The 25,367-nt window shown below is 42.0% G+C and overlaps 1 protein-coding gene across 1 annotated transcript in view; it reads right to left on the reverse strand.

Annotated features, from left to right (window-relative positions):
• AGBL4 (AGBL carboxypeptidase 4) overlaps positions 1-25,367 on the reverse strand; it is an 848,931-nt gene that overhangs the window by 166,347 nt on the left and 657,217 nt on the right. Inside the window, exon 8 of the mRNA XM_062497943.1 lies at positions 2,674-2,788. Within this exon, the coding sequence (XP_062353927.1) occupies positions 2,674-2,788 (115 nt within the window). The remainder of the gene's footprint in view (positions 1-2,673; positions 2,789-25,367) is intronic.

A 25,367-nucleotide genomic window follows, 5' to 3' on the forward strand; every position in this document is an offset into this window, starting at 1 on the left:
TCACCAGCTAGCTGTTACCATCTCACCCTGGTTTAGTGAGTGGCTGGCTCCTGCCCTGATGTCAGCAGAACCATCCCATCCCATCCCATCCCATCCCATCCCATCCCATCCCATCCCATCCCATCCCATCCCATCCCATCCCATCCCATCCCATCCCATCCCATCCCATCCCATCCCATCCCATCCATCTCTGAGAGCTGCTGACACACTCAGGCTCTTCACAGTGCCCACTGTGCCTGGGCTTCCAGAGCACAGCCAAGTTCTTCCAACACTGCACTTTGCCAGTTGTGCAAGGCTGTGCACTGGTGGGGTAAAAGAAAAACCTTTCTCACACTGGCAGGAGATCAATTTAAAAACTCAAGCATGAGGTTTAATTACCCATTTCATTATCTTAGCTTGCATAGCTCTGAATGTGAACCTTCAATGAACCAAGGAAATAGTCACCAGCTGCTGCTTTGAGAAAGAGGGAGATAACAGGGAGAAGTTCAAATGCCTAAAACTGTTCTTGCTGGATGTGGCACCCCTGTTTCAAAAGCAGGGGGTTATCCCCAGCCAATAGATCTGTTAGACCCCACCATATGGAAGACTTCTGAAAGTCCTATTTATGTGCTGATCTGAACAATGACCAATGAGATGAAGCAGAGCTATCTAGCCAATGACTGTGAAACCTCAGAGTTAAATTTTCAAATACAAGCAAGTGATCCTTAGAGATTTTTTCAGAAATTCATCCAGTAAATTCAAGTAAATAAATTGTGATGTGCTTGTGGATTTTGTATGAGCAGGAAATAAAGTGTTTGCTGTAAATTATTCACTCAGCACTAGTTAACTGCAATGTTGGCACATTACTAGGCTTTTTAATATTTTTCTCAAGATAATAGGTAGCATTTTGCTTATTATTCTTGTTTTTAAGTTATTAGTTACATTAGGCCATTTGCAAATACAGTGAAGAATTGCAAGAAAACCAAATGTTTTTCAACTAGCTCATTAAAATTCTCTTTAGTTCAGGAGGGTTGAAAATCCTGCATATCATGGAAAGTCAAACTAAGAGTACACCATCAAGCTCAGCAATTCCAAATTAATTCACATGCCCTTTCCCACTACCTGGGATCCCAAAAGGCTTTTCAAGTTCTGAGCCATATGAATGCCTATAAAAAGCTGAATGATCTCAAAAACTATAAATAACAGCGCACGGGAAAATCTTGACAGGGCAAGTAAACTTATGGGGAAAGCAAATGCTGGAGTTTGCTTATGTGCAAGACACCTGGAAGAAAAGAAATTGATGTAGCATCAGATTCTAGAGCCATTTGGGGTCTTTATTCCTGCATGGTGACACATTCTGATAAATTCCTGGTGCTGTCAGATGCCACCACTGCTGTATCACTGTCTGATTTGGGATTTGCCAAGAGCTGAGTGAGTGTCACTGCAGCTGGAAGGACACCACCTCTTCTCAGAAGTTTTACTTAGAACACACAGAACCGCTGTTGAAATCACCCCACAGCTCCCTGCTGCTTCAGTTTAACAACAAGCAAAGAAGAGGAGGGGTAAGGAGCACAAACTCGGAATCATAAATGCTGGAAAAGACCTCTAAGACCACTGAGCCCAGCCATTAACCCAGCACTGCTGAACCATGTCCCTAAGCACCACATCCACATGTTTTTTTAATCACTTCCAGGGACAGTGATTCCACTACTGCCTTGGGCAGCCTGTTTCAATGTCTGACCACCTTTTCAGTAAAGATTTTTTCCCTAACACTTAATCTAAAACTCCCCTGGCACAAGTTGAGGCTGTTTTCTCAACAAAGAACTGCCAGCAGCCCCATTTTCTGCACCCTCTATCTCCTTCCTCAGTGCTCTCCTCACCCAGACAATAACCCAGCCTTATTCTGCCTAGCAATGCAATTCCTAATTAGACGAAAGCTCAAGGTAGCCTGGCTACAAAGTGAATTGTGTTATTTTGTCTTGCACTGTAAGCAAAACCAATGCAGTATATTTCATTTCTCAGGGGCTTCTCCAGAGAACTGTGTGGTACATGTAATTGCCCCCACAAACAAATCATCAACTAATCAACTGCTTTTCATTATCACCTCCAGCAGCACATTTATTTTGTAAATAAATGCATTAAGAGCAACCAAATTTAGGGAAAACAAAAGATTATCTGAATACGATCTCAACAGAGGAGGTAGTAAAGTAGTAATTCAAACACTAAAATTGAGCAAAATTAGCATAGGGTGGAATGATTATTCCATTCCATGTATCCCTATCTATTACAGTACAATAACAGAGTGAAATCTGTGACTTTAATGGATGATCTGGGTAGTTTAAGGGAGCTGTGATTGACTGACACATTTACATAGAAGCTGATGAGCAGCATAATGAGTGCATTTATGAAACACAGCTAAGGTCTAACTCTAAGCTGACATTAACTCCCACACCTAGAGGAGGCTCGTAGAGCAGATACCCTGCTGTCTTGAAGAGCTGCTTTCTACCTCGTCAAGTGAACAAATTTGCCATTTGTCCCTTTCCTAGGTGGGAATTTCAGAAAGCACATGACCACATGAGAATCTCCAGTTTCAGAGGAATGAATTGAAACAAGCCATAAAAGATTCAATGAAAAAACAGTGCAAGGTGTATAAGGCAAGTATAACAATACACAGGTTCATTCCCCACACCATACCTGTAATTTCCTAGGTAAACTCCATCAGGATTGAGCATGGGAGCAATCTTGAAGACCAGGTGATCTCTCAGTACTTTTGCAATTGGATGGTGGCTCACGAGGAAATCAATTATACCTGAGAAAAAAATTAAGAAAAAAGGAGTTTGAAGATCAGATCTGCAACTGATCTGTGACATCTATGATTTCCAGATGTCTACCTGAAATGTCACATATAAAAGATTGGAAAGATGATTCCTCCTGGTTCCTGCCACTGCTCCTGCCTCCAACAGAACAAACCACTTGCAATCATGTAGCACCTGCCACCTGCTTAAAACTCCAAGAACTTTAAGGAGAAATACCTTAATCTGTCCTCATAATGCACATACACCATGGCTGTGCTACCAGACACTGTCGAGTTTCCACAGAGGGAGAAATTACTGTTCATCAGCTAAGCCATGATAACAAAACCTTTCTGCTGCTAAGAGGAGAAATAAATATACCTCTCACATCCAGCCTGCACAGGGCTCACACTACAGCTCACCTTATGACTGGAAATTTGTTGAGCTGATCCATCTCAAATTCATTTCAGCATACACCCAGACCTACCCATGATGTATGAGCACAGATTTCAGATAACCTGCATGTATGAAGAGATGTAAAATGCCTTGCAAAAATTGGGAGAGTTGCATAATACGTGCAGTGAGCACAGGAATATTGTGCCACTGGTGGACTGGAATTTATAAGGTCATATCCTTCACTTCTTTTACACTCATAAAAACTAGGAGTAACTTCACCTCATCAGCTCCTTTAATGTGGAACCCAGGCAGGGGATGGGGAAGCAGATCCTAAATGCCCTTCCTCTGGGCACATCAGAGCACCAGAGCCTGCAGGAGCTCCTTCCTCTTGGCCTCATGCTCAGGGATCCACTGAACATTGCCTCAACCCAGGGCTGGGGCAGGGCAGGAAACAGAAATCTGGCAGTTCAATTCACTGCTCATCCCTTCACTGAGTTGGTACTGACAGCAATAGCTTCCAGGGAATTAATGTTGAGATAAATTGAGTTCCTGTGTAATCTCAGGACACCCACAGATAGGTCATGACAATTTGCTATTTATTGTAAGGTCCATCCTGTGAAGCAGGAACCATTTACTGAATTTCCCCAGAATAAATCAATCACTACGGTCTAGTAACAGGATAAAATTAAGCAGAGAAAAATTAAGGCTGCTCATCAGTAAAATTTCAGTAATGGTGAGCTCTATTAGAGTGTGGAATTGTCTCTCCAGGGTAAAAGTGGAATCCCATCATCAGAAACATTTAACACTGGACAGGGTAAAGCCTTAGGGAGTAGCTATAACAAGCAATAATTCAGCATAGAAGGGATGGCCTGGGCTAACTAGCCAACTTCAGACCTGATTTTTTGTGATGCAAAGTATTAAAAAAAACCCTAAACCCCAGGCTTGTACCAGGTTAAATGCACTTGTTTACAGTTAGGCTGAAACATGAATTCAAGATGAGACCAAAATCTCACATTCTGCATTTAGCTAATTTCTTAAGGCCCACTTTGTATTTCAAATACCAGAAAGTCTGAACCTAGGCTGCTGTTGGAATGAATTCTAATTTTCCGAAGCACATGGAGAAAAATGAGGCTTCTGAAATGACTGAGATGATCAAGGTATAGTTGACTCTAAACATCAGCAATTTTTTCGTGTCTCAGTGACTAATTCAGTGACTAATCCTAAAGAGGAGAGAGAAACTTTCTGTAACCAGGTCTCCCACTTGAGAAGAAACTAAAAGCGAATTTCTGAGGCAAATTAGCATATACATAATTATATTGCTCAGGAAATGTTCCTGCAATTACCTCCTCTTGATGAAGGAACCTGAACATCTATCTGCTTTTTGGCCGTTGTTGTGATTTTTGTTCATTATCCAACAGCAAGAACACGAAGGAACGACAGGGACACAGTTGGATCCTGAATAACCAGATTTCCTAACTGTATGCAAACACGAAAAGCTTAGCTATGTTAAACTGCTGCTCTGACTGTTTCCTGGCAGTGTCTGAAACATAATCCACAGTACTCGCACCTGGAGGGCTCAAAATCACTTAAAGGGAAACAACACCTCACTTAGTCCATGCTTTCTCAAGACACTGTGCTGGTTTTCTTTTTAAAGAGCTTGCAACTTGATTCAACTAGACTCAAACATCACATCAGTTTGTGTTTTCTAAAACACTTGGAGGGATTGACTATTCAGAAACCAGTGTGTCCAGAACCAGTTTTATGCTGGGTTAGATAAGACCCTTCAAACTGAACTAAAACCAGCACAAATATTGCATCGTGTGCATTGTGGATCACTGCTTCACCAAAGGACTTGGCAGCACACCAGGCAGGCACATGTCACAGCTCCTCAGGCAGCAGGGAGGACTGGGAAGACCTCAGGGGTAACAGCACTGCTTTTCAGGAGGTGACACAAGGGCCCAAACTCTCAGGGCTTTGCTGTGGCTGTCACTGTGCCAGTGAAAATGCTTGTCCAGGTTCTGCTCATTTTGCCCCTGGTATTGATGCAGCTTTGCTCACAGAGCTTGGCAGGAGCATCTTGGCAACTGGAAGCTGCAGTTTTCAGCTTCAGCAGGCAATTACTATTCCCTGAGAAAGGACATGCAATGGTGTGGAAGGCTGCACATAAACATGCAATGGGTGAGGCTCTGCTGTGCCTGATTCACTGCTACACCCAACTGAAAGAGCCTGATCTTGGGCACCCAGAGCTTGGTGTCAAACATGACCCAGGCACCCCAAACTCCTTGGGCTGCTGCAGCCAAGTTACTGATCAAAAATAAGATTTACTTGATTTTCTTACTCAGCAGACAGTCAGTTAAGCCTGAAGAAGCCTTACCCCACTGCAAAAATACCAAGGAAGAGTTAAAATTAACTCTCAGAATTCAAACCTGGAGGTAGAGGAAGTAGTTTTCTCATGTTCAGTTCTAAGGAGCACGAGAAAAGCATAAGACAGAACCATATATTTACATATACAAACCTCACCCTAAAATTATTTCAAGTATCCAAATAATTAACACAACTAGGAAATAGCTTTGTCTTTCAGAGGAACCCAATAGTTCTGGACTATCTGAAACAGTCCAGATCAATACTGTTTAAAATAAAAAGATAGCTATCGGACTATTAAAAAAAATACCATTGCCAAGAACTTGGTCCTCCTGTTAATAAATCAATACCAACTAATTTTTACAGTTTCTGTAATCAGCAAGAGACATATCAGTGTATCTCATTAGGCTGGGGTTAAGAATTTGGCAGCAACCAAAGCCCATTTAATATCATTTACTTCAAGGCAGACATGGCAATACAACAGATGCCCTAATTTATTTGTTGATCTTTGTATTAAAATAACAGTTTGCTGGTAAACAGGAAGGGTAATGATGCCAGTCACCCTTGTTAGTGGCTAATAATTGCTTAAATTGTCCACTAATTGACCTGTGCTACTGTTGAAGCACTGGATCATGTTGCAGGGCATGAAGTAAACAAGGCCACTGTAATGTTACTTTAGAGAATGACTTCTGGAAATAGAACTACTTATTGCCATAAATTTTCTTTTCACAGATGAGCAGATTAATTGGTCTGCCAATTAGTCTGCTATTAAAGAAAAAAAAAGGGCTGCCCACAGATTGGTTGGATCTTCGAACTGTAGCCCCAGTTTGGGTCAAAGGAAATAATCCAATCTGAATCAGTCACATCAGCTATGAAAAATAAGGCAAGCATTATTTAAAAACACAAACCTCTGTGGCTGGAGATCAAGGAAAACAGCAAATAATGAAGCATTAACTCTTCATGAGACTTCAAAATGAAATAGAGAATGTGATGGAATGGGCCTACTGAGACACATTACAGTGTGGAAAAGTTCTCCAATTAGAAGAAGCAAAACAATATGGATTATTTTCCTCTCAAGCTTTCTGGAAAACAATTTCAAATAATAATGTGCAATTATAGATGCTTCCTGGAACCAGAACAGCTCAGAAATCCGTATTCAGCCATGACACAGAAAGAGGCTTAATCATAGTCCTCTAAAAATCCACCAAAGTCTTTACATGAACTTCAAGGAGCTTTTCATAGTTGCAAGTGAAAAGGAAGAAAGAATTGAAAACAAGGAAAAGGGAAAACAACACTCACAACTGCAAGTATTAGAGACACAGCCACATTGACTTAAAAATGGCAGACTGTTAACTGATTTCTTGGTGAACCCAGTTTCACTGAAACTGCACTAAATCTGGGCCAAACCCCTCCTACTCTGAGTCACTTCCTTATCATTATTCTTTCTCAAGGCTGAATGCACTTTTTCAAATTTCTCCTGCCTTCTGCAGCTCAGCACCTCTCAGCTGCTCCAGAGTTAGGTCCTGTAGCATCTTTCTGCCCATCCCAATCCAGCTCAAATTATCTGCTGGTTCTTCTCAAGCAACTTAATCACTCACTCTTCCATAACATGTCATTTCCACTGTTCTGTCAAGACATTTCCTTAAACAACCTCCTTCAACTCTTGTTAAGCTTCCTGCTGGCTCTAACATGACCTCTCCACATTTGCTCCTTCCAAAGAAAAGCCAGCCTTATCCCCTGCTTTTTCCATTACTCCATCCTTTCACCCTCAGTCTGACAATATATTTAATTGTGTAACTATATAATACATTTGCCCTGCTCCTATTAGTGAAAATCTAATCAGCACAGATCCTAATGCAATATGGCAACTGCTAATGTAAACATACCCTGCACTGTATCTAGTATATGCCAAGAAAGAAGTGATTTATGTTTTCAGACCCACTTCCTAATGCTGAGTAGCTGCTGGTATACTTCACTCAGCTCACCATAGCCTGCAGGTTAAAGAGATTCTGACAATTGGGCATAACAGACATAGAATCTATTCACTAGAAAATAAATGTAAAGGAGCTCCAAATGCTTATGCTCTTATGAAACTATTGAAATATACTGTTAAAGGAGACTGAATCCAATGTGAATAACACTACAGTTATGTTTCAATGGGAAGTTACAGAGCAAAAATATGGGGTTTGGCTTTTTTGGAGAGGTTTTTCAATGTGTCAGTGAAAAAAAACCCAGGTGATAATGGCGAAGCAGTTACAACATTCTGCCTCCAAAAAAACAAGTATAATACACAGAATAAATGACAGCAAGCCATCATTGTGCCACCATTTGTCTGAGAAGTGTTTCTCCTTCAGCAACAGGGTCTGTTCAGCCTTTGCCCTGTCTCATGGGACTCCAGGGAAAAAATCATCCGAAACAACAAAACCCAACGTGGAAAAGACAGATGGACCCTCTTCTTCACCCCAGCATGGTGGAAAGGAAAGGTGTCACACTCCCACTGAACCCTGCCCAGCACAGGTCACAGCAATGCTGTGCCAGAGTGGGCTCCAGAGAATGCACATCTGCTCCTCCAGTGCAGCCCCCAGCAGGGCCCAACAGGCAGAAATGGTCCAAAAATGCCTTTGTCTGAAGGGCTTCAATATTCAGCACAACAGCAAGAACAAAAGTGAAAGCATGTGAAGGGTGATAAACGAGCAGAGCTGACTCACAGTGAGATTACCGACATGATCTAACATGCTGTCACCAAAATTATTCCTGCAAAAGATCATCACAGAGGGGTCCATATGCACAAGATCATCACAGATGCTGACTCTGCCCCTTCTTACAATTTTACTCCTCCTCCTCCTCCTGATGGGGAAAAACAGATTGACAAACTCCAGTGTGCTTTGTTTGTAGTATTGCACAATTTTTTAGAAACATGTTTCTTGGGCAGGGAAAGGGATAAAAGAGGGTGATGTTAACATCAATCCAGAAATAATCTAGAGATTTTGAATGCTTTATTAATAGGTTGATTTACCTTTCAAAAGGTCCCTTTGGAATCCATGGCAAAACCAAGGTTTATTTCATCAAAATTATAAAAGCTAATACAGCTGGCGAAGAAGCACAGCAAAACTAAAACAGGCACCTGCTTACGGTGCTAGATGAAGGAAAATTTGATGTCTGAATTATGTCACCAGTTCCAAATGCCCAAACTGGTGTACATCTGCATGCACACGCCTCTCTCTCTCAGTAGTTTCTGCAGTTGAGACTGGGAAGATTCAGAACAGTGTTTGTTTTCCATGAACCCTCTCTTTGGCCATCCTCAGCACACCCAGGTGCAAGGCAAATGAGGGCAAGAGTGCTTGCTCTCAGAGGGATGTAGCACCTTGGACAAACCTGAGTGAGCATCCATCAAACCCCACTTTTCAGGTCAGACTCTTCTCCTGCTTCCTCTGCTGAGACTATGCTCAGACTTCATTTAGACTTCCCCCAGGAAAGGCTCAGAGGGGACTTGCACAGCCTGTGGGTGGCACATGATGAAAAACAATCAAGTTTTTTGTAAATGTAGAGAAGTGAACAATTTTCCCCAGCGGTTCCTGTAGACAGGAAGGTCTCAAGGGAAACAACAACTAAACAACAATTGCCCATGACAAAACACATCAGAGCCAAGCAAGGCAGGTGAGACAGCTCTAGGAAGGACATCCCTGGTTGCATTATTTTTGAAGGATACAGAAAGAAAAAGGATGATTGATTCTCTTGGAGTACCAAACCTTTTGATCACACAGCAACTTGTCCCCAGCTGGACAGGTAAATATTTCGGTGCTAAGTAAGATCTTGTTGCATGAGTTTGGTTGGTTAAAAGTACCCCAAAAAAGTCTATAGGTCCCTATGGTCATTTTGGCTGTATTTTTTAAACCCACAACAATCACTGTTATTGTAAAAAAGCCATTAAAAACAAAACCAACAGTTAGTACCTGGTGAATGGTGTACAGAGCCCCACTTCACCTATTTAAAGAAGTTTTAATCAACCTGAGTCAGAAAAGTTGCACACCTAACTAAGGATCCAGCTGCAAGAAGCAGATTGATTAGAAACACATCAAGCTATATTATGGCATGTTTGTTCTTTTATTTACCGTTTAGTCTCTCATCTATTCTCTGCTGTAACTCTTGGTCTCTTCAAAACACAGGATTAAAAGCAAAGGAAATCTCAAATAATGGGATAAAATGAATGTGCAGGAAATGAATGGGTGAATTAGATTACAGCAGATGAAACACTGAGGTCTCAAATGCAAAATGCAGGGAGTTTATTTAATTTGTTACTCTTTTAAAATGAAAATATGCTCACTGACTTGAATTAGTAATTTTCCTGTTTTAAGATATGTTAGGCCATTACAGCTAGGCCTGTTTCCAGAGCAGTGAAATAAATGGAAAACAGCCAGTCTCCCAGGGAACACAATCCTCACTGCATTTTGCCAGCCCAGTGGAACAGTGCTAATGTCAGCTCCAGAGAAAACCACACTTCTGCTGGAGGGGCTGCATGCAAAGGAATTGAAAATGACTGGCAACAAATACTTCAAATGGCAGAGCAAGGCACTGTGGATTTTCTCCAGTTTTAATGTGCATGGTAAGCACAGACAGTAATTGATTTAAAGAAGATTAAAAAAAAACCAAAAACATTCTCAACCATTTCCTCCCTCCATCCCTTCTCCAGTTAGCCCAGGGTTTCATAAATATTTAATCTGGAATTTGGTGTGTCTGGAACACAAATCCATGTGAAGCAGTGGGATGAGCAGTCAGGAACCTCCCAGTTGGGTTCTGTCAGTATGAAAGAGAAACTGCTCTGTCAGTTGCTGACTCAGGTCAGGGCATCCCAGCCAACATCTCCACCCTCCAGGTTTCCCAGATACCTTCTTTTGCATGTAATGATCCAGCTGAGGGGACTGAAGTCTCTGGTGGAGGACCACGAGTGTGTGAGAGCTCTCTAAACACACCAGCAGATCCCAGGGTGTGGGAACAATGAGTGCCTGTTGTGCTGCTGCATCACAGCTCTGTGACGAAATGACTCTGACAATTCTGGTGCCTGACATTTCACCTGCTTTCCAGAATTATATAGTCATAAAAATCCTTCTTACACCGTTGTAAGGATACAGGAGACATTCCTCCCATCACAGCCTCACGTGAAAATTGACACCTATTAAGACTGCAACTTGAATGAAGATTCAGGAAAACTGTGCCATAGTAAAACATTCTGGGACTCCTGGCTAAGCAAATGGACCATAGATACCATCAGGCAGTCCTTGTTTCCCATGTCTGCTGGTTGGACAGGACTGACTGGGATGGAAACATTTAAATACACTATGGATATTTCACATAAAAGACGTACATTTACACCACTGCCTTTCATATGGACTATCCTACTATTTTTGAGACTTCAACATTTATACCATGCAAACAAGGCCTCAGAACACCAAAGAGTTCCAGACCCTGACACTCCAGATGCATTTCAAACAGGGAGAATACAGAGTGAAATGGATGTGACTGGAATAGTCAGTCACAAATCAGCAGTCTAGAAGTACAATCAGTTCAGTGTAGAAAGTTGCTAAGTGATGAGTGTTTGGGATTTCCTATGTATTTTTATGAGCTGTTGCTCTTTCCTCATAAAAAGATTCACATCTGCTTTGAAGGGTATGTGGCTGCTGGTGCTTGGCTGGAGCACAACATCCCAATTCAGTGCTGAAAAGATATCGATATACATTGCCAGTAAAACATAATTAAAGTTGGCATTCCCAGTGACTGGGATGTGGGACCAGGAGCCAGAATGCCTGATCTTAGTCTCTAGTACTGCTGATTTTTGGCAAGTTTCTACCAGAGTCTGCTATCTTAGTGTGTTCAACTTGAGATAGCAATGGCCAGATTTGCAGGGCAGTAAAACTGGCATCTCTGGGGCCAAAAGCAGCAGATGGATTTTCCAAACAAACTTATAAAAGCTCATTGGAGCTGACTGTGGCTGGAAATTGGCAAGTGGCCACAAAATGCTAGGTGCTGAGTAAAATTCTGAAACTTTTCTGTTCTTACTCAGTTGTCACTAGTGAGATCTGTGCCACTGACAGTCCATCCCCAGCCCACTCTTCCCTAAAGATAAGCACTTTCTGAAAATCAGCCCTGCAGAGGTCAAGATGGAAAGACTTTTGGTGACAGAGACAACCAGTGTTGCTGGTCAGTTCAGAATTGCAGCCCTGAGTACTCTCACTTCTGAGAGTACTCTCACTGTTTTCTTCCAAACAAGTAAGCACAGAAAGGAGCACACAAAGTGTTCCACAAACTATAGCTGGTTATCAGAACCTCACAGGATTACCTGGAGAGGATAAAATGTGGCATTTAATTTTGCCTGTTAAAATTGTCAGCCAAAAAAAAAAAAAAAAAGAAAAGCATTTTGTGACGATAAAACTAGTTCCTACTTTAAAGTTTTCTACATACTTTATTCTACCCAAAGCCTGATCCTGTCTGAAAACAAACAAAAAAAACAAAATTAAAAAAAAAAAAACACAAAAACCCACCACCCCCCCCCAAAAAAACCCAAAAAACCCAACAAACCCAAAAAACAAAAACATTACTAAACAGGCTTGATGACCTAGGTCATATTCATGTAATCTTGTTCTGATAAAACTGTCTTCTAACATACCTCAAAACTTGCTCTGATGCTCTGACAGTTTAACAGCTGGAAACCCCAAGGAACCAAACAGTTTGACCCTTTCTCTTATTTGTTGGATGTATCAATTACTGGCCTCAGGACCCATTTTGATGCCATTGAATTGGATTGTGCATATTTCCAGACTTCAGGAAAAGACATAGAACAAGGAAAAAGCCCAACAGATTCTAGCCTGGGTGTTTGAGGCAGCAGCAGGCTGCTTGAACGCTCGATCAGAGTAGCAGTAGGGTGTTGGTGGCACCACTTCCCTCGTTCCTCTGCAGCTCTGAGTGCAGGGGACTCATGCTCTCTCTAGCAGCACCATGTGCCCAGGTGGAATTTCAGGTTAATCCCTCCCGTTATTTCATGGTCTCTGCCGTTCCTGTTCCTTGCAGCTGTGGGATACCCACAAACTTCAAAGGAGTAGACTAATTTAGAAGACCAGAATGAAGAAAGGGCTGTATTTGTCTGGTAAAATTGCAAACCTGCACAGAGGTCTGTTCCTTGCCCTCTACAGTGATGAGCCCAAATCTCAGCCCTGATGGCTGATGCTGCTTGCTTAACCACAAACTCATCTCCCCGGGCCCAGGGGCAGTTCTCCAGTAGAACTGGTACAACAGCAGAGACCTGTGGAATTGGCTTGAAAGAACCTGTCAGGCTGACAAAGAGAGAGGTATTGGCAGGAGCACACAACTGCTGCTGCAGGATTGCCTGAAGGGTTCCTAAATTCAGTGCACAGCACAGACCGAGTGGGTGGCTTTGTTGGCTGGCTTTCCTTTCCTTAATTTTCTTAATATGCTGTAAGGAGTTTGGAGTTCTCATTGCATCAAAATGAGCCTACCAGTACCCCCTGGATAATGCCTCTTTTCCTCCTGGGGAAAAACAAAAGGGTTCCTGGAGAAACATTGCAAGGATCAGATGATCTTGTTTCATTAATGAATTACTGGGGCTTTATCAGAACTATTCTCAAGATGTTACCTCAGAATAAGATGTGCTTGGTCATTATTATTATTCAAAGTCTGTCCTTCCCATGAGTGTGGTTCCCCCAGTCAGCTCAAAAAATATTCAGTGCATTATGGCCCTCAATTTTTACGGAATTAACTAATGTTAAAGACAGCTAGGATTTCAGCCTTAGAGTCGAACTGAAATATGCAGAAGAGTCCACCTTCCCTGATGTGCAAGGCAAGAGACAACCCAGAACAGAGGCTTGATTGCAAAGATCGGGAAAATGAACACAAGGGGAGTAAAATCCAGAATGCATGAACCAGAGTCAAGCAGGCATGTATCCTGGCAGAATTAACTCAAGCATCACTGCACTGTTTCCTGCTATCCTCATCAACTCACAGAACACCAGACTTTTCACCATGGCCCCAAAGGGGAGTTTCAGCTGTCCACTAACAGCTCACACAGCACCAACAAGGAGGTGAAAAAATAGAAACAGAAAATCATTCTCCAGTTTGCTATTTAGAGCTGTAAGGGTCTTGCAGGGGAAATAGAGAAACTGCACCATTATTGCAGTGTTGCTGCTTTACCCAGGACCAGGCTGAGCTCCCCAGAGCCTGGAAGATGACTGCTTTCTTCCCCATCATGACAACTGCAGACGTGGAGGTCAGAAACCTTTCCAAGGCCAGCAAGAAGACTGCACACATAAGTGTAAATTTTCCAAAGTTGCCTGCACTGGGAAAAGATTCCCAGTAGAGCTATAAAATTGATAAAAATAAACTTTGATGGACACAAGGAGGACGAAACAGACTTGGGAAACCACTAAAAGTTGCAAGGAATCACCAAAGAAGATGAACCTTCTCCTTTCAAGCCTTTTGTTGAATTGCCTCCCCAGACTCAGAGCATTTCCTATATGGCCAGATTTAGCTTTTCATAACCTGGCAGCAGATGCCTTTCTTTGGGAAATCAGGAACCTTTGGGATTTCAGTTCAACAGAGGTGGGCACTGAGAGCAGAGGGCTGGATGAGTTTTACCCAACACCTCCCCTGGGCCTGTCCCAGAGCGCTGCTCTGCAGGGCCAGAAAACAAAGCAGCAGCTGCACCGAGCTCTCACAGCATTAACCATGCTCACAAGAGCTACAGAGGCCTGAAGATGGATAGATTAGCCCAAGCAAAGAATGTGCTGTAAACTGAGAAGGCAAAAGGTAGATTTCTCTGGAGGCAGACGGAGAATGCATTTACATATGAAAATCTAATATGCAGTGATAAAGGGAAAGGGCATTACATAAATAACGCGAGGGAAGAAATGAAAACACGTTCTAAAAATGGTTTCCAGCATCTGCAAACATTTTGCTTAGCCAAGCAATGACCCAGAGGCAACAGGCTTGAGTCAGGCAGACACACACAGACCAGAGGGACCCTGCAGAACATCACTCATTCACACCTATCCTTTCCAGTTCCCAGCACCCTACTGGTGAAGGGGGTGTATTGGGGGTATCTCTTTCAATTTGCCTTTATCTTCAATGACCTGTAGACATTTGCTGCTGGCCCAGCACCGCAAGTGGGCTCCTCAGCTAGACAGACTCCTGGTGTCACCCACTGCTGAGATGAAATTGGAACACACATTGCTGGGAAGGAGCAGCAAGGTGCCCCCATGGGTGATGTGGTGCCATAATGCTCTGGATCTCAAGAGGACTCCAAACAAAACTGGAATGTGAGAAAGGAACTCTTTCTTGTGCTTTAGCTCAGAACTTTATTTCACTCAGCTAAAGAGAAGAGCTCAGGCATCCCCTCTTCAGGACTGAACCCCAGCTGTTCACTTCTGCTGGAGATATGGCTTTGCCATTCATAGTGGCACATCCATACATTCCCCAGGTCCAAACAATGGCCTGGCAGGAACCTGCACAGCCATTTGCCCTCATTTCCCCTGTGGGGATGAACGAGGAGATCGCTTTGTAACTCTTGATACACAAGAACTTACACTAAGGCAGCTGTAATGGCACCTTCTGGCTGCTTCATTGATTTCCACTTTACTGGGTTTGCAGGTTATACTGCTTCACTTTTATAGGATTTTCCTGTCCCACTGTTCAAATAGACTGAAAAGGTACAAGGCAGTTTCTTCTCTTCCCAGTGAGGCAAAGGCACCTATGAGGCTCCAGTGGCAAAGCAGGGCACAAAGTCTGCAGGCATCGTGCAAGGCCGGTATCATCAGTAAGGCAGCAGCTCTAAAATGGACACCCATCAAATTCCAGAACCAGAGAGAGAGAATCCTGTTAATGAAGAGCTGTTTTACACTCTCCTGTTGTTGACTTCTGGGTATAAGAAGGGCAAGAGTGGCATCAGTTTCCTCAGAGGTGGCTACCTGTCCCCTGCAGCCAGTGGGAGCTTCCTGCCTGCTCTGGGTTTGCCCCTCAAAGACATCCAGATAAGCAAAACCAGACTAAAGCAAATCTGCTTCCATTTCCCCCTTGATGGATGGTATCAAGGTAGTAGAGGCTGAGCTGTTCCAATCAGTGTCAAAGGATAGTTAAAACTGAAATGAAACATGGAAGTCCATTTGCACAGCAAAGTCTGTAGCTTCAGTTTTGACAAGCAAATAAAGCAGGGACTGTATGCAATACCTGAACTATTTCTGGGGAAAAGAAAAAAAGGGAAAAAAAAAAAAGAAAATAAAAAGGAGTGATTTATCAAAAAAGAACCTAATCCTCAAGGAAAATTTGATGGCCAAGAAAATACTGGGTGCATCTGAACTTCTTCCCCTTGACTCAGATGAAAGTTGCATATCTGCAAGTTTCAGTAGTACTGGAGGGGATTTGTTGGATAGCTGCTTGCACTAGGCTCCATCAGGAAAAAGCTTTTTTTCCTGTGGTTTATTTTTCTGTCTCATAGAAGAATAAAAAAATGACAATGTCTCTACATGAAGAAAGAAATTGCAAAAGCTCTGCTCTGCCCCTCATCAGTGGACGTGGATCTGTTCTTTTATTTACGCTGCATGACATCCAGACAAGAAAAAGCTCCACAGAAATAAATTAGGGTCACTGTCAGTGCAGATGTGCTCCTGGCTGTTAAGCAGCAGAATATGGCATAAGCCCCTACCTCCACTACAGAGAAAATTTTGCTGTGAAAATGGAGATGCATTGCAGATCCTAAAGGTGATGGTAATTACCACTGGAAAGGAAATAATGAGCAAAATTTGCTAACATGAGTAGGACCACCACAAGCAACTGACTTCTCTCCTTCTGAAGAAGTTAATTTCTCCAGGAAGGTATAAAAGTACATGTTTCCATCTGAGCAGCACAAGGGAGAATAGTCAGAAGAATATATATTTCAGGATGCCTCCAAGGATTGAGGGGGTTTGGTGTTGCTGTTTTAGGAAGAAGCAGCCCCAAACCCCCACCATTTCCTAAAGAATTCTGTTTGGAGACAGTCTTATTGCAAAATCAACTTTGAAGCATATTAAACTAAGAAGGCATAAGATCCTCCTGTTCCAGAATAAGAATTACTGGAGAAATGTTCTGTTGCACTCCACATTCACAGTCTGCCTCAGATGCAAATGAAATCTCAAGTGCCAGCAAGCCCCAGACAGAAGCTCTCCCCAAGCATTTTGCAATGATGGGTTTAAACTCTGGCAGCACTGTGACCACACCAGCTGATGTCAAGGTGCTATTTCTCTCACATCCTTGGCCATTAGGAGCATTGCCAGGAAGAAAAATCAGAGTTCGCATGTAACCAGGGGTGAGGACAGTCTAACTTCCTACCTTGAACAGTCGGATTGAATTTTTAAGACCTTAAAGGTAAACTTAACTTTAATTAACAGCCCCTTTTACTGCATGAAGGCACCAGATTTCAGAAGTGAGAGTTGTACAGAACACTCTGGGCAAACTGAGATCCCAGTGATCTGCTGTCTCCAGAGAAGGCAACCCTCCTGCAGGGAATTTGGGGTGCAGTTCCAACAGGTTTACAGCTCTGTTCCCTGCTTCCCCTAAGGAATGAGCAGCACACCCAGCTTTTAAGAGATGGCACCAGGGCCAAGGCTGAGTCACAGCATTTTTCAGTTCTACTCTTGACTCTTTCAATGACTGTGTCCCATTTGATGGAAGGCAGGTAAAGATCACTGAGGCTGAATGGCTTCTCCTGTGCCTGGGAATTAGGGACCCTCCTACTCTCTCTTTGCTGTTATGACATCAAGCACAAGTGTTTCTAAGGGAACAGGACACTGAGCTGATCAGTGTTGTACTAAAGTCATCACAGTAGTTCAACTTTAATGACTATGAAAATTGAAAACTCTCAGTGATGCTCCTTTTGGGTAGATGGAGGCCGTGGTGACACAGAACTTGCCCTGTTGTCACTGTTGTGTCACAACTGTTCTGTAGTCACCCAAAGATTTGGCTTATGCTAATATAATAAATATATAATTAATATATAACATATAGCATACAACATTATATAATATATTGTATATAATATATAATAGATAATAGATAATATATAATAGATAATAGATAATATATAATAGATAATAGATAATAGATAATAGATAATAGATAATAGATAATAGATAATAGATAATAGATAATAGATAATATAGAATATAGAATATAGAATATAGAATATAGAATATAGAATATAGAATATAGAATGCAATATATATTTATTATATATTATATATCATATATTATTTATATACTGGTAATATAAACCACGTCCCTTCTTTTAGCGTTTTGCCAACACACTGCACCACTGGCTGAAAACTTTAAAGTAAACTTTGATAATTTTGAACAAAATTTCACATAAGAAGACCTACAGACTTCTCCTTTCCTCCTCTTTTAACTGACCACAGACATTTGCCTTTCATTGTTCTTTCCCTTCCCCACCAGGATTTTTCCATCAGTGATAAAGTGACAAAAAAGTAGAGAAAAAAGGGAAAAAAAAGAGAGAAAAGGTAAACAGGAGAATAATAAGTAAGCTTGTATGAAATTTATAATAAAGCACTCTTTGAAAAACTGTGGCATTAGAGAAAAAAATACAAATTAATTTTTTTTTCATCCATCTCCAATTATCTTTTACATTTAGCAGCAGCAAAGACTAAACCCATAACCTCCAATTCAGAGCCCAGATACCAGGAGTGTGTTACCATCTAATAAGTAATTTGAGCCTTGAACTAGCACTGTAGGGAATATCTGGAAATTGCCACTTAGGGGTGACATCAGTCACTAAGGAACCAACCTTCCTGGTGAGAGTGACTTCTTAGAGATCTCTTTGCCACTGTTCAAAACTCCCGTAAATTTTCCCTCCTTTCCTACAAAGTGTTTACTAGAAGTTTGCACCTGCATTAGGGTCCCAGCTAAGCAATTTGTGCCTACATTTCTTCTTAGGAAAAATTAAGCAGAACTGGTAATGAATGTGCCCCATTATTACCCTCTCTTTCCATCCTCAGACTGCAGAGAAGCCAGACTGCATTGAAAGAGCAAAGCCAACCTCTACAGGGCTGTTGTCTGGGACAGAAGCCTGCTTTCACCCCAAGCCCCTGCTTCTTGCCCTCCAAACAAGCTTTGCACCCTTCTCTCAATAAGCTGGAGAAATCAGGTTGACATGGCTCTTATAAATGTGTGCACAATGCAACAGGCACCCAGGAGCACGTGAGCAATGTATGTAGGGGAAGAGGGAAAATTTAATCCCAGTGCCCTTGTGTCAAAGAAAAGTTTGCAGTGGCCAAGTCCCAGTCACTCCTGAATGCTGGCTCCTCAGAGCAAAGCAGAAGGAGCAGGAAGGTAAGTGCAGGGCACCTTGGAGACAAAAGGACTGAAAACAAAACGAAAACAAAAAACAAACAAAAAAAAAATCAATTCAGCTGAACCCACCCGGGGCAGGCAAAGAGCAAAGGGTCAGAAGACAAAGCTGAAAACAATAGACCAGCAAGATTAATATCAGTTGTGAGGAAGAGCTGAGGCACTGTTGAAGGAGAATGGAAAGATCTTAAATTATAAAAACTAGAAGAGATTCTTAATTGTGAATCCTGACCTGCAGCTTGAGCAGCACAGCTCTCACACACTGCTGCACTGACTGAAAGGGCTTACCTCAACTTTGATTCCTTGATGGCAATGATGGTCACTTACCAGAGCCCTTTCTTTGCCATTAACAGAGCCATGCAAACAAGACCTAAGACAACCCCAAACTTCATGTGGTTTTTACATCTTTGTCCTGAGTTTTGCGTATTATGTTCCTGTTTTGGCCCAGAGAAGATCTGGTACCTGCAGGTAGTACTGCTCCCTAAAAGGGTAGGACTTGCTGCCCATGGCAATAGAGAGTAATAAACACAGAAAATTACCCTGATATCTGGGCAGACATGGATAGCCACCTTCAGAATCCACTCAGGCTGCAAGTTTTAGTGGGAAAAACTGGCCATATTAAGGAAAGCCAAGTGATCATGAAGTCCAGGTGAATCAATATTTTCTTTTTTTCCTATCCTCAGACATCAGCAAAGTGCCACAGTGTGTACAAATATGATGTGCTTTGCCCTAGAGGGAGGTTGGTAGGGCTGGGAGGAAATCATCTTTAAGCCAACGTTATCCAAAAGTTTGAACAGTCAAGAAACATTGAAAAACCAGGATGTTCAAGAGATTAATTGGGCAATCTCACATGAAGACAAAACAAATTTGCCTGCTGTTCTACAGTGAAGCCTTTCTCAATTCTGCCCCTTGAAGACCAAGGCTCCTTCAGCTCTGTGATTACTGTAAAGAGGATTTGTTAAGCAGAGGTATTCAGAGGCCTGCTCTGGGCAAAGGGCAAACCAAATCAAACAAAGCCACTTGACATTTCTTAGCTACACAGGCAAAGCTGACCTTGCTGTCCCAGGGCTGTGGAGTTACTGGAAGCAGGAAGATGGGCTGGGTTGCAGAGGGGTGAGCCTGCCTGACCAGAGCAACTTTCTGTTCCTGCTACTGCAGATGGAGGAGAAGAGGTGGGACAGCAACCTCTGCTGTTGGTGGGGAGAGATTTCTCAGCCACAGAACAGCCACAGATGACACAACTCTTCCCCTGGGGACAGCCCAACTTCCCAGAATTCTGGGAATCTCTCTGCTCTTGCAAACCACAACACCCAGCCATGCACAGTCCCCCTCCACACCTGCCACCATCACACCTCCTCTTCTGTGCAGGAGTTCCAGAAAACACACGTTGTAAGGGAGTGAATCACATAACTCTACAGCCAGAGAAATTTAAACTCATCATAAATTTCCTCCAGCTCAGGAACCCACATGTATAACCTCACGTACCTGCCTGACACCACAGTGAATTGATTCAAAGCCTGTGGTATCTTGTAACAGCCAATGTCACACTGGGTAGCAGGAATTCCTCTAATGGCCTATTTACATCAACATGACTTTAAGAGGAGCTTTTAGTTCCATTACTCCAATATGGATGTCTTATTATTCTCAGAACAACCTTTCTCTCTCCTGGGATACTTCACCCTAAAATCTCATCCAGAACATATGCAAGGGACAGACAATAGTGTTTTTCATGTTGCTTTAGAAGTCAGGAGAGTGTTTCCCTTTGTATTAAGCTTAGGAGATATGCACTTAAAAAAAATCTTGGTGGGAAGGATGAATGCAATTTTACAACTTTAAGAGACTTCTGCAGCTCATTTTATGGTTGGGCTATTGAATTCTGTTGCCTTTGTTTGCTTCATTTGGTTTCCTGAACTCCTGTAAAAGAGACCTTGATCTGCAGCCCTTGCTCACCATGTTCCCTCAGTGCTCCTAAGTGCTGAGCTGCCCCTGAAAGCACAGGATTGCTCCCATCCTCTCCTGACACAACTTGTGCATATCATTGTCTAAATGCAGATCACCATTCACTTTGTGGAAAGATTCTACTCCTTTTGACCACGAGCAGTCACCACTAGGGTGGAACTCTGCACCAGGGGATGCACTTTCCTATGGACTGCAGCCAGAAAAGATTTGCATAGGATACATTATGTATTGACAGGGAATGGAAGCTTTGTGTCTTTATGCTTTTGGGGTGGCAAGAGAGTAAAATAAATAAAATAATAAAAAATTTGAAATACCTTTAAAGTGAAGCTTCTGTGTTGCTCAGTTCTCTTCAGTCTTAGCAATGCAGCCCACAAAGAGAAACACTGGAAGAGGCTCCCAAAAGAAGCATTCCTGAACCAGAGATCACTCAGTCCTTGGTTGCATGGCCATGGCAGAGCCCCCTCCTGCACCTGGAGATGCCTTACAAACACATCCAAAGAGGAACTGCAGACTAAGCCTTTATACATATGGAGGCATTCACTTGGAGTCTAGAAGTAGCCAGGACAGCATAAGTGTTTGCTTCCATTCTCTTTCATTTGGCAGAGAAGACAGAAGTGAGACTTGACAGTAATGTAACAAACATGCATTTATAGGATTCCTATTCCCTATGGAATCATATTTTGTTTCCTCCTCTGGTAGCAAACATAGCTTGGAAACGAAGATGAATTGGCTTGCTAGACATAAGAATAAAACAGATAAAGTGAGATGCAAACCATGCATTTATTCAGATGCACATTCAGTCTGCTAGGAAACCTGGCAGATGACATCCCCAAGCTTCAGAGGAGCCAATCATTACCACCAAAGGAATTCCTAGGTGCTTTTTTCTCCAGTACAGCTGCTGTTACCAAAAGCATCTTATACCAATGGCTATAGAACTTAGTTTCTTTCCCTTAGGAGAAATTCATACCCTGGAGACAGCTAAGCAAGGTCATCACATGTAAAGGCTGAATTTGCACTTGCATGTAAAACATATCCTGGCCTTCAATTACTACCACTTATGCCCTTATGCTCAAAAGATTCATGCTTAATAAAAGAAATATAAAATGAGCTTTCAACCTTTACAGTATATTCCTCCTCTTTCTTAATAAGAAAACACAGAGTTTGGGTAAAATTCCAAGTCGAAGAAACAGGCTTCAAAAGGACACTTCTCACACTTATAACTGTGATTCCCACAAGAAATAAAAGACACAAATCCCAAACAAATAGCAAAACAAAACAACAGACCCCATAACACAATGAAAAAAGCCCCACCCAAGTCACATTCATCCTATTTTAGCCACTTCAGTCTCAGTCTACTAACTCCTTCAGCTTTCCTGCTGGACCAAATTCAAAGAATTTGAAGATACTGCCTCCACAAAATGAACTAGAAAACAGTTTTAAGAGGCCACTTAGGAATCTGTCCAGGACTTAAATCCTTCCTAGCACCTGGAGCATCCTGGTGACACAGAGAGCAAGTTCAATTACCCACTGGCCCAGTGAGTTATAGTGCAACATCAGAACTTGAGAGACAGCTGCTGGAAGACTTGGTTTTGGGTAGTTTGTTGCCTGCTATTCCATTCTTTAAACTTAGAATCAAAATTTGCACAAGTTTTCAGATTTGTTTTCCCTGCCCTCTGCAGGCAAGAGTATGAGGGTTAAAAACACAGACAAAGAATGTGAACAGAAAATCAAGAGACCATGCCTGGTATAATCTGTTTCTTCATTTCATATCATCTGATTTAAGCTGAAGCAAGAGGGAGCATTCATTTAAGCAGCTATAAAGAAAAAAAAAAAAAAAGATTGATTGAAAAGTAATTTTGGCTCCATTTCTTATGGAAAAGAGTCCCAGGTGTCTGTTTTTCCTATATTTTATTTTTAATGGCTGTTCCCTTTTCAGCCCATAAGATTCAAGGTCAGCTCCAGGTAAAATTACACTGAGCCCAAGATGCTCAGCAACTTCAAACCCAGCTGTGGGATTCCTCTCTCTCCTGTATTGCACTGGGCTTTCCATCCTGGCATCCCAGCCTGAAAACCCTGTTAGAGGCTTAGGGTACAAATTTTCATTTCTGCATTTAGATTGCATGGTGGATGGCCCACTGGCAAATCAACAAATGACATCCTACTAATAGAACAAGCTAAATCAATGAGTAAAATACAGCTCTTGGTACATCTAGACATGTGTAACCGTGCAATTACTGACTGCTGGAAAAAGCCAGAGCATACAGGATGAACTTAAACATAGGAGTGTCTCCTACAACGTTCTGTGTATGTGAATAGTGAGGGACAGTTGCTTTTCTCCCACAAAGAAAATAAAATCTAGCAAACACAGGAAAGAAAATAAAACTCTGAGGATATTGGGTCTAGAAGCATCCCTACTGCCAGTTCTTAGATAAAATCCATGCCTTTTGAAAGCTGCCTTATGGCCAGTGTTTAGAAGGTAGGGGATTGCACACAAGATTTCCGTGTGTAGATTTTACACACATTAGTGCACACTGTTACCTGATGTCTGTGACAGTTTATTTGCCTTTACAGTAAAGTATGGAAGAGAAACCAGCACACATTTTCTTAAATGAAAATATTGTGGGGGAGAAAAATGAGGAACAGTACCTAAGAAAGGAAAATAATCTAAACCTACAACTTCAGAAAAATCCTTCAGAAATCTCAACAGCCCAAGAGAGATGAGTTCAGGCTGCAAGATGAATTTCCACTTCTTTGTCCTCACTGAAAAGCCCTCCAGGAGCAGCAGTGATTCCAGTTGGTAAAAAAATGGTCTAGAAGAGCAAAGTGAAAACAAATCCTCTTAATCCTGGATCCTACTCCTACTTATTCATCCCTAAAAGTGGTACAAAGATGGTGACCATCACCATCTGAGGAGGAGAGCACCAGCCTACATTCAGATGTGAAAGGTATTCATGTGAATATTCTGAATATACTCTCTGATGACTGAGTCTCCATTTCCAGCCCTGAGGCTCCACCACAAGCAGTTAAGAACCACCAGGAAAACTTCCTAAAAAGGCTAACCATTGTACTAACTCTTAAAAGACCAAAACAGAAACAAAAGATTCTTAATCCATCTTTTTATGAAGAGGCCCTCCAGGGTTTTGTCTGCCTTTTAAGGAACTGAACTTCAGCTCGGCAGCTGCACCATGTGTGAATTATTACAGCATTTGTTTGTAACTGCTGGAGGAGGTGCCTGATGATTCTAAGGAGGTCTGGATACTGCTGCAAGCACTCCACAGTTGGAAGGTGACAGAAATGTGTATCCAAGTTTAAAATACTTGCACATTTGCAGGAATGAAGGGCATTTGTATCCAAAACTCAGTTTTAAGTGGATTCTTCATAGTAAAATATGAAGGAGAATGACAGAGAAACAATTTTGAACAGAGAGATGACAAGCCTTTTTTTTTTTTTTTCACCACAGGAACATAAAATCCTTGCTTAGATTCATAATATATGGGTAAAGTGGAGAATAAAGGATCAAAGGACAGGCACAAGCATCTCCTGATGTATTAAAAGCTACAAGACTTGCTTCTCAGTGACCTTGACTAATGAAAAAAAAAAAAGGGATTGTAATAGGGGGCTGTAATAGGTAGTTCTGTCAGGCTTCAGGAAGCTCCTGTTTGGAGTATACAGCTAAAAGTCCCTCAGCAGAGAGAAGGCCAAAGAGGAAAGGAAGGGAACTGGCCAGCTCAAAGACAGGTAGAAAAATGAGTAAGGAGTCAGATATTGTCTCCAGGCTTTAAAGAAGACAGCGACTGAACTGAATAAAACCAAAGATTAATAGGGAAAAAAATTAACAACAAAAAATATAAAGCTTTTAGCTCATTCTCTATTCCTCTATGGACTGACTCGCCAAGCTTGGGCAATCACAGTTCTGGTCTTCCATCCGTGAAGAATCTTTGGGATCAGTTTCCAGATTTTAATACTCCAGGTGGTGAGCATGATCAAACATTCAAGAAGAAATCTCTCCACCAAGAAAAAAAATAGCCCTGACATGATCCATATGCACTGAGCTGGCATCTGGATATAAAATCTGTAACACCTAACTATGCCAAAAAGCTTCCTGAGACTCCAGAAATAAAATTCCTAAGTGTGCCCTCAACTTGACTGCCAGAGGAATCTTTTTTATCCCTTCTTTTGATCCTCTCACACGAAAGTTTCCAAAGATGGAGCAAGCACCCAATTTCACATTTGGCAGCACTAGAAACAATGCTGCAATGGCCTTGAAATGTTTGACATTTCTACTTGTCTGGATGCTAATTCTGCACATGAGGCAGCTCTGCCTGCACGGGGCAGGGGCTCAGTGCAGAGTCCAGTGCCTGTGGATCCAGGCACTCCCAAAGGAGTCAAGCATGAGCTGTAACTGCAGCCACAGCAAGTTTCTCATGTGCTCCTCCAAAACTGACACCTTCATACCTCCTTGGTATTTTTTTTTTATATTTC

This window comes from Cinclus cinclus, chromosome 8 (genome assembly GCF_963662255.1).
Source record: "Cinclus cinclus chromosome 8, bCinCin1.1, whole genome shotgun sequence".
NCBI lineage: Eukaryota > Metazoa > Chordata > Aves > Passeriformes > Cinclidae > Cinclus > Cinclus cinclus.